The 10,653-nt window shown below is 38.5% G+C and overlaps 1 protein-coding gene across 2 annotated transcripts in view; it reads right to left on the reverse strand.

The window, feature by feature from the left end:
- The window catches only part of col1a2 (collagen, type I, alpha 2), a 51,667-nt gene extending 41,910 nt beyond the window's left edge, over positions 1 to 9,757 (reverse strand). Inside the window, exons 1-6 of one of the 2 annotated variants that reach the window (XM_048547878.2) lie at positions 9,530 to 9,757; positions 5,404 to 5,420; positions 5,279 to 5,299; positions 2,966 to 3,010; positions 2,603 to 2,680; positions 958 to 1,008 (exon numbers count right to left, since the gene is read on the reverse strand). In XM_048547878.2, the coding sequence (XP_048403835.1) occupies positions 958 to 1,008; positions 2,603 to 2,680; positions 2,966 to 3,010; positions 5,279 to 5,299; positions 5,404 to 5,420; positions 9,530 to 9,611 (294 nt within the window). In that variant the 5' untranslated portion in view covers positions 9,612 to 9,757. The remainder of the gene's footprint in view (positions 1 to 957; positions 1,009 to 2,602; positions 2,681 to 2,965; positions 3,011 to 5,278; positions 5,300 to 5,403; positions 5,421 to 9,529) is intronic. The other variant, XM_048547887.2, reaches the window with a different exon arrangement.
- Positions 9,758 to 10,653: the final 896 nt, after the last annotated feature.

Here is a 10,653-nt window from a genome sequence, read left to right on the forward strand (position 1 = left end):
CCTTCGTAACATCTTTTTCTTCATGCATTGAACTAAATTACCTGGGGAATAATTCATACTGATATGTTCCCTTAACATATTGTTTAAAGCGACTTACTTATGTAGAGAAATGGCACAGAAACAGTTTTGAGACATAACTGTTTCTATTCTTTCATGGGATGTGGGCGTCACTGCCATGGCCAAAGTTTGTGGCCCTATCCTATTTACTCAGCCATTTCAGAGGGCAGTTAGGATTGCTATGAGTCAAGAGCCATATGTAGGCCAGACCAGATAAGGATGGTGCATTACCTCCCCTACTGGGCATTAGTGCACCAGATGGGCTTTTACAGCAATCAAGAATAAAATCATGGTCATCATTACTCAGATTATCTTTCTGGTTTTTTCTTATTTAATCCTAATTAAATTCCACCAGCTGCCATGATGGATATGAACCCACGTCTCTACAGCATTAACTAGAATCTCTGGATTACCAATGCAAGTCATCATTTCTCCTTACAGTGGGATAACTATGTACCTTGTAACACAAGAGGTAGCTTAACAGCATCAAAGATTTTTAACTTTATTCTCTCAGCTATTTTCCGGTGTTGCGCTGACACATTTTGGTACAATTTCTAGCTCATATCTGATAAGAAAAATTCTAATGTGTGTACACTTTAAAAGAACTGTATTGTTTCAGTTTTTAGTTGATTTCTGTCAATTATACATGATTCATTTTGAGGGGACTTGGAATGAAGCAAAGCATATTTAAATATGAAGTTACATAAAGGCTAATTTTGTGATCGCACAATCCCAGTATGCAACCACATTTGCCAGGAATGCAAACTGAATCATTATTGTTACGATCTCATAATTTTATCCAGACTGCAGTCTCTTCAAATGTAGGATGCACATTGGGAGACCCGTGTTGTGAAATTTACCCAACTATGAGATGACAGTGCAAAGTTTGTAAATGCATACCAAGATTCCTGGTGTCATCTCGTCCCGTTTAATGTATTGAGCAGCAAAACTCTGAGGAGAAAAAAGAGACATTTTTCCTTACAAAGAGGCCGAAACTGATTATGAACTTCTGTCTGGTCATGGAAATATTTGTTATGTTGAAAGCACCCTGGCTACACTAAAAAATGATGCAATCACATGCATACATACATAGGCTATTGATCTTTAGGAATAAAAATACATATAGAAATGATAGTAACCTACACAAAATTCTCAAACAAACAGCAATTCTGACATCCTTATTAACCAGAGATGGTAGGAACAGCAGATGCTGGAGAATCTGAGATAACAAGGTGTAGAGCTGGATGAACACAGCCAAAAGTCAGCCTTCCTACTCCTCTGATGCTGCTTGGCCTGCTGTGTTCATCCAGCTCTACACCTTGTTACCCTTGTTAACCAGTTGCCTGAAAGAATAAATGTGGGGATAAGGTAATGAAAAAAGACAGAGAAATCAAACAGTATTTTAAAATTCTTCATTATTCTTGTTTTCCTTATTGTTTATATTCGAACGTTAATTGCTATTGGTTAAAATCAAATAAGAACAGGATTGACTGAAAATTCTTCTTCAGCGATATTATGTAGCATAGGGAAGTCTGGTTCAATCCCTCGGCTGCATTGAGAGCTTAATTGAACTCAGTTAGGGTAACATGTGGAGGACCAAAAATTAGTTCTGGCATCCAAAAGTTAATCAAGTGTACGGTTCCTTCAGTCCATTCCCCCACCTCAGTTAGGAAGATATGACGGTATGTATAATGGGTGAATGCAGGGATAAGTTTAGCTGTAATATTACAACTTTGCATTATCCTCCTGAAACTGTCTTGAGAAAATAGAAATATAAGAAATAGGATCAGGAGGAGGCCATTCAAATCTTGAAGTTGCTCTGCCATTCAATATGATTGTGGCTGATCATCCAATTCAGTACTCTGGTCCTGCTTTCTCCTCATACTCTTCAATCTCTTCAGTCTTAAGAACTATATCTCACTCCTTCGTGAAAACATTTAATATTTTGGCTTCAACTGCTTTCTGTGGCAGAGAATTCCACCGGTTCACCATTCTCTGTAGATTAAGAAATTTTTCCTCATCTCAGTCCTAAATGGCCTACCTTAGAATATAGAGAATTGGTGCCTGGGTAATACACCAGACAACTGTCACAATACTTCAGTTTTCTTTTTAAATCAATATGCTACGATTTAAACCATGTATTTTTATTAAACTAATTGTATAGGAAAACCAACAACTAAATATGCTTCAAAAATAGAAAGTGCTGTGGAAACTTAGCAGGTCTGACAGCATCTGTGGACAGAGTTTAACATTTTGAATCCGGGGACCCTTCTTCAGAAATAGACTCGAAACGTTAACTCTGCTTTCTCTCCACAGTTACTGCCAGATGTGCTGAGTCTCTCCAGCTGTTTCCGTTTCTGTTTCAGACTTCCTGCATCCGGAGTTCTTTGTTTTAATTTAACTAAATATGTCTTCTTATTGCACATGGAAGTTGGGAGATAGACTAAATGTTTAGTGTCAATTGTGCCATTTATATTAAAAATGATTGAGAACTGAGACTGGTCTGGCAGCGAATAGATTAGATCTGTTTTCGTGAATAACTTACATCGCCAGGTAGGCCTGGTGGTCCGGGAAGGCCTGGAGTGCCTGGTAGTCCATCTTTGCCATCTGGTCCTGGGGGTCCCTATAATAGAAAGAGTACAAACTGTGATTACACGCTTTCAGCATAGTTTATTAACAGTAGGATTTAACTGATATAGTATGTAGCATCATTTAACCATCCATATTAATACGAATTTAAACTATTATAAACTCAATCAATTCCAATTTTATAAATTGAAAGCAAAACTAGACATTAGTCATATCATATGGCAGCAGCAGTTTTTTTTCCATAACAGGTTAAATTGAAACTTTTAATCTTAAAAAAAAAACTATTTGACATAAGCATAACCAATTCAAGAATAAATACCCTGTCTCCAGGTGTGCCTCGATTTCCAGGGGGTCCTTGTGGTCCCTAAAATGAATATTTGAATCACATTAGGTTTACAAAGCTGTAAAGCCACTCAAAATATTTCAGTTTAAATAATGTTTAAAAATGATTGGATGATTTATACATTACATTTCTGCTGGACTGATAAGACCCATTTATAGATATATTTAACACGTCAGATGAAAAGAAGACCTTTGAGCGTCTTAAAACACTTTACAGTCACTGAAATACTATTGCAATATACCAGTGTCCTGTAGGGAATCGGGACAGCTACTTTAGCAAACTCTCATAAGCAACAATGAGACAAATGATGAGGGATTCTACTTTTGGTTATATTAATTGAGGGATATATGTTGGCTGAGATGTGGAGAATTGTTTTGATTGTTCTTTGGCTTGAGCCATGGAATCTCTTATTAATCTGGGCAGGCTGGTGGTGCTAGGTTTAAAATTATTCAAAAGACAGCACCTCTGACAATCCAGCAGTCCTTCAGTACTGCCTCTGAAGTGTTAGCCTAGATCATGTGGACAAGCCTCTAGGGTGGAGCATGTGCGTTCAACATTCTGCTATCACAGAACCAGGGCTGACACACACCTAAGAAGCCTGTGAGTTAGTAAAAAGAGTAAAAAGGATGTTCCAAAAGACTTGGATTAAAGGAATTGGCATAAATACTTTAAAATCAAGGATGAATGATAAAATGGAACAATATAGACACTATAAATGTTGGGTTTTGCAAGGCATTTACAGGCCTTGCGAGTTTTATTATTCTAAATAAACATCACTTCAAACTGCCCTTTTCAACTTTGCTTATTGTCACGCGCAGCCAATATATGAAGGTACTATGACAAAGTGACAAAATGAAAAGCTGCCTAATTAAAAAGCTAAGCAGACAGGATAAATGTGAGAATGTTGTACATTTGCTTCATCATACACAACAGCCAAATGTACATTCTCACATTTATCCTGTCTGCTTAGCTTTTTAATTAGGCAGCTGCTTCATACTGGAGCTCACATACTGGCCAAAATACATGAACAAGAAAGGCCTGGTGGCCTGGTGGTTAGCCCTACTGCCCCACAGCACCGGGGACCTGGGTTTGATTCCACCCTTGGGCCACTGTCTGTGTGGAGTTTGCACTTTCTCCCTGTGCCTGTGCGGGTTTCCTCCCACAGTCCAAAGATGTGCGGGTTAGGTGAATTGGCCGCACTAAATTGCCTATAGTGTTCATGGATGTGTACATATTTGGTGGGTTATAGGGAGATGGGTCTGGGTGGGATGGTCTGAGGGTCAGTGTGGACTTGTTGGGCTGAAGGGCCTGTTTCCAAACTGTAGGGATTCAATACCAGCTTGGCTGGGTCCATCACCTAAGTTCTGCTTCAGAACCTTTTTTGGATCATTTTGGTTACCTTTCTCAGGGATCAGCCAAGCTGTTTAATACGGCTTTAATTTTAAACAAGGAGAATTACTTCATAAATGTTGGAAAGCAAAGCAACATCATCCAATTGATCTGCAGCACCTTTAAAACATTCTTGGAAATACCAGTGCACTCAACATTATAAAAGTATGTATGATAGAGAGAGAGGTTCTACAGGATAGGTGAGCCACAGAAATCATTGACAAAAACATTTAAAATCACACCTTTTGTGTTCTTGATCACTGAACAAAAATCCAGTGTTGCTGATGCCATGGGTCAGCTTTCAAAACACGGTTGATCATTAACTGCCCCTGAAATGGTCTATCAAACCACTCTATTCAAGAAGGTGGTTCATCACCAGCATCTTAAGGACAAGTTAGGGATGTGCATTAATTGCTGGTCTTACTGACAAAGCCCACTCCTTATCAATTAATACAAAAATAGCTAACAGGTAGGAACCGGAAGTAGAAGGTAAGGGGCAAGGCAAGTATGTTGCATGTATGTCTCACTTGTTGCAATCCTCAAATGTAAACTGAGCCTGAAATTTTTTTGTGATCTAATTTTTCTGTTACCTCTTCATTTTTATCAAGCTAGTGGATGCAATACAGACAAAGGATGTTAAAACCAATGGTATATTGTATTATGTATGCCCCATTTGTAGATTGATGTGACAGAGACAGCATTAGTTACGGAAAACATCATGATCAAGGTAATAATCATGGCCCATGGATTGTGCCTTCATCATGCATTAATGTAGTAATTTTCAGTAGAAAACAAAATGTTTTTTATTGTGTCTTGAAGGCTTTGTTCAGCAATTTGTGGAAATACCGCATACCAGAGAGTGCATTGTCACACAAAGAAAAATAATCCAATTACACATACCATTAATTCATCCTGATAGGCCTACAATAAGCAAGGAAAAAAAACAAATTAGTCAGTTATCTCCTTTTGACAAAACCAAAATACCATGGAATTTCTTCGAATAAAGCGTGTTTGTCAATACTCACTTCACTTTCAAATGCATCTGCAGAGAAAGAGCAGAAAAGAAGATATTAGTTATGTATCTACCATCTACGTAACTGTGATCATACAACAATACTTCATATGTAAAGCATTTTTGTTTAAACCTCGCCTGATTAATTCAATAGTATGGATAAGTAGGCAATGTATACTTCTGTTAAAAGTAACGGTATGTTTTGATGTTACTATTTCTAGTGAAACTATAAAGGTACGCTGCACTTGATGTGTGACTTTACCAAGACAAACTGAATAAAATCTTCTCCAATGTCTGAAATACCATCTAATGGATGTGAATTTGCTCGCTGAGCTGGAAGGTTAGTTTTCAGATGTTTCGTCACCATTCTAGGTAACATCATCAGTGAGCCTCTGACGAAGCCATCTAATGTTTTTTCACAATATATTATAAGACAACGACTTAAATTCTGCAAGTAATAATTTCTTTCTTATATTGGTCATGAAATTTATCATCTTAAATGCTCATCAATACTCCATAGCAGTCTTGTCTTTGCATTGTAATTTGGACAATAACAGTAATGACAACAGCTAGAGTGTTATTATTATGCATGTTCAAAGGCCCTTCGCAGGGGCTTACAAAGTAAAGTACGTCAAAAGTAAATGTAATCATTTGTAATTGGTGGAGTTCATAATTCTTAGCATTATAACAAGAACTACAGAATCAAAATTTAAAAGAAATTCTGCATTTTTGTGCATTTTGCATTCATAGATAAATGAAACATCCTAATTTCAGGTACACAGCATCAAATTCTCACAGATCAGATGCGTCATAACTGAAAGTTCAATGACAATTTGGTTGAACCCAATGCCCACAGTCAGAAGTTCATCCTGCAAGTTTTGCTTGAGGCTTTGAGAAGAAAGGCTGCCATTTGTTGACGAAACAGGAGAATTGTGCTCTTGAATTTGGTAACTAGTTTGCTAGACAGTCCAAATTCAGTTTATATAGATTTCTTACTGCTTATTAAGTTAAAGAAAAGAGCTGTTATCCTATCATGCTATGTTCGACTTCACTCTTGGTTCCAAAGAATAAAAGTACAACATCTAATGCCACTACATTGCCCAATGTAATATGAAAAAGTAATTGAAAAGGAGTGGACATCTAGTGATAGTTCTTTTTGTGGTTTTATGAATATATGATGCTAAACCAAATGTAACAGTAAATACAATGTCTTGTTTATCCTTCATGCTAACTTTTTTTTCTGTTTGTTCTTAATTAGTTATTATTGCAGGATCCACACCGCTTCTGGATAGAAATAAGCTGTGAATTAAAAGAGCAATCTACCTTCAGGCAATGGGGATTGAAGGAGATATCCATTGTTGTCACTAAGGCCTATTTGCACCAAATTTGCAGAGTTTGTTTTGCAATTTATTTAAGTGAATTTTGTGACCTGATTCTATTATCTATTAGCAATTAAATATATGGTGTACATTAGTCTTGGCCTGAAAGTAAATAGTATAAATAAAGGACAATTTGATAAATACTCTCCATTTTTAAAAACTGTCATAAAGTTTCTTTGCTTTCTGGAAACCCAATGATATTCTCAAAAGAAGCCCCGGTACAAGTTTTAAAAGTTCTTTCAAATGCTAATTTCAGTGAAGCAAACATTTTATATCACTCAGTGTGCATTAATTAGCAAATATTTATAATTTATTATTTATATTTAAATTAATGTCTTAATCATTGATTACCGTTTTAATTGCTGTGTATTTAGATCAGCACAAATGATTTATAGTAAATATACATTAGAAACAATGTAGATAAGATCAGATTTTACTTTGGAGTCCAGTTATATATTAACATTAATAGTCCAGTGAATCTGATGGAAACTGCAGCAAAGCTGAGCTTGTGATCTGGAGTGCCAGCTGAGGCTAATGCTGTTAGGATCAGGTTTGACATTCAGGTGATATTTCCTCCCCCTATGGCTGTGGGAAGCACCTGCCCACTGTCCAATGTAATCACACAAGACGGGCCAACAAGGTTGAGGTTTCAACACCTTGCTCCTAATTTCCTGCACTTTGATTCACCCTGCACCGCTACAGAGATCTGTCTTGACAGGAAAATTTTGGCAAGCGGCCACAAGTCATGTGTACATCCTGATGCTTCCAACGTACTGAAACCATGTCATTCACTAGGGCTTAATAGCATCAGGTTGTTTGGCATTTTACTGTGTATATTTGCCAGGTTGTTGGTGGCAATGATATTTGAGTATGAAACTCCACAGGCAGTGCCAGATATATCCAATTTAAGATTAAAGTATTTCCGTCATGCTGGTATAATGCTAGTCATATCACATTCAGATAGAAATAACTTGATTAATAACTTGCCCTTACGTGAGTACTGTGCAATTTGAGAATATTCTACAAATTACAGATAGGTTTTGCACTTTCAGTAGATGCGAGCTAATAGTCGCTTTCGTAAGGTGATAATTTGCATTGTGCAAAACAATCCAGCCACGTACACAACTGACAGTTATTATTGTGGCCGCACAAATAGATGGACCAAAATATGAGAACAGCCGTGTAAGAAATTCTCCAAGCAAAATAAAATGAAAAAGAATATCCTGTGAAAATACCGAAGATCAAATTAATCGTGTCATTTGTAATAAAGATCAAATATGTGTAATATTGCATCTATGTCCTCGCTACTGATTCCCAGTTTGTGGAATGAAAATGCTCTCTCCGACCCCAGATTTTCGGTAAAAAAAACATCGGCCCCTACTTCGAATTGCAGGTAGGGGGCCCCAAAGTTTCAGGGTTGGATTCAGATTTCTCAATTGCCGTGGCTATGTCCGTGTCGCTGGGCCAGTGCGTCTGGTCGCCAGTCTCAGGTGTGTCGTGTGAAACATGTCCGAGTAGGATGGTTAAAGCAGTATCAGAGACAATGGGAACTGCAGATAGGGAGTGGTGTGACCGTACTTAATTTGGACATGTACGTTTATAAGCATATATAATTAAACATTGTTACACTGTCGGTGATATAAAAAGACACAATCTGTTACGTAAACTAAACGATCTGAAAATATATTTTGTTATTAACGAGAAAACTGTCATCACGCGGGTTCTGGATCTAAATACTTTAGGGAATTATGTTTGGGACCACTGAGATTCTGCAGATATATCCTCACTGCCGCCAACGATCAGACCTGCTGAGCTCTCACACATTGCCAGAACTCGCCTCCTCGACAAGACCACGCCCTCTTTGGGTCCAGATAAATCCCATTTGAAACTTAAGATATTTCATAAAGCGCCCTGAATTCAAGTGGGCAGATGCTAAACGGTGTTAGGTTTCCTCCAAACAGCAATGTCACTACGTGAGATGAGCAGATTGGAAGCATCCTCACGAACGAAATGTTAGCTTATTTGAGAAATTAGAACTTAAACGCCCATTCTCCAAAGAAATTATAACATTTCCTTAAAAGACGTGTTCTCAGATGCAGTAAAGGGTTCTCAATAGTCGCCAGAACAATGAAGCGAAGCGCCGAATTCAAGTGGAAGGGTGACCGCAAGGTGGCGGTATGGCGATATGCTCGCTGCCTCTGTACCCAGCCCCGCATTGTCATGGAAAAGATGACTTTCATCGACCAACATGAAGTGATCCCCTCCCAGACCAGATACTTTCTCATTTATTGTTCTTTTTTTCTTTCTGAAAGTTGACCACAGACTCCTGTGTCATCTGGCCTCGGTGACACCGAATAGCTTTAAACTGACGCCCAAAGATCCAATGGAACATACTAAATACACCCCGGTTAGTTTTCCTTAAAAGTTCAACGCTTGTGCGACCACACCTTTAAGTATTTCAATAAGTATTAATTTTAAGCAAATAACTACGTATATATTTTACGAAATAAGAAGGTGCGATAGACGATTCCTTTGCTATGGTATTAACTTACTGGTCTCAGAAAGATTGTTCATTGCAAACTACCGGATTTATATAGGGTCACAATGATTTTAAACTTTATTTTTCTTGTTTCACTGCTATACTTTTTGATAAGTTGGAACGTAGGGTTTCTGAAAGAATCTGGCATGCCTTATCTTACTGGGCTGCAGCTTCGAAACAAACATATACATTATATTGTCAGATTTAAAAGGGGCACTTACATTCGTCTTCATATTGGCCTCTTGCAACGAACGTCGTTACTGCAAGCAGCAACAAAATCCGTGTATCCACAAAGCTGAGCATGTCTAAATGTTAGACATGCAGACTCCTTGTGAAAAAAAAGCCCAGCCTTTTTACCCAGCAAGCATAAAACAGAGGTGATGATAACTCCAGACTTTACAGAACCCTCCTGCCGTATCTCCAGCGTGATGTACCCTTCTTATAGTACAGGAGGATCCCTGTCTGCGTGTCAGGACATCCCCCTAACCAATAGAAACCCTACGACCCAATGCTTTCAACCCCAACAGGTCCATTGGAGGAGCATGTTCCAATGCTCCCAGTCTGCCAGGGGAATACTGGCACTGCATCACTGCAGTGACGAATCCAGAAACACTTAATTAAATCCAGCCCTTTCTGCTTTGTCGGCTCAGTCTTCGCGAGCTGGCTTGGGGTATTTAATATGTGACCCGCTTTGATACTTATCGTGTCAGCAACATTCTCTTGTCCTGCTCACTAAGCCGGACCAGGAAAAAAAAACTAGAGGCAACTTTGTATGTGAACTCGAGGAACACAACACTTGAATAGTTTGCTTTGGGTACAGTGTAGATCTGTTCGCCATCAAGGCTAGTAATCGTCTCAGTGACATCGGAAAGAATCAGCATTTGTGGCGTTTGCTTGCCACTTATTAAATTCCGGTGGATTTAGCCGAAACTTCGACTTTATTTCAATGGGAAGAAAGGACAGCGAAATCAAAGGATGACAATTTGAACTCCACGCCCTTTCCCCCCAGAACACACGAAGCGCCCCTTCCCTCAGTCTGTGTGCTGCTTACTCTTAACGGCTTCTTAAAATGCCTCGAGTTTCTTATCTCCTAAACGGGTTCATTGCCTTTCTTATCAGGAACAACGACACACAGACCGTGTAAACGGCAGGAGCTCAGATTACAAAGGAACAGAGGCAACTTAAAGGTGGATTCAGGTGCAGGTGTGCAGAGAAATAGGTTCTCCTTGCTTGCATCAACTTGAGAGTCACCGCGAAGGATCTGGGACATCACAAGTTTACAATAAGATAAATCAGACGAAACGAAAAATGCACCAACTATTATAAAGAAAAAAAACATACACCA

This window comes from Stegostoma tigrinum, chromosome 2 (genome assembly GCF_030684315.1).
Source record: "Stegostoma tigrinum isolate sSteTig4 chromosome 2, sSteTig4.hap1, whole genome shotgun sequence".
NCBI lineage: Eukaryota > Metazoa > Chordata > Chondrichthyes > Orectolobiformes > Stegostomatidae > Stegostoma > Stegostoma tigrinum.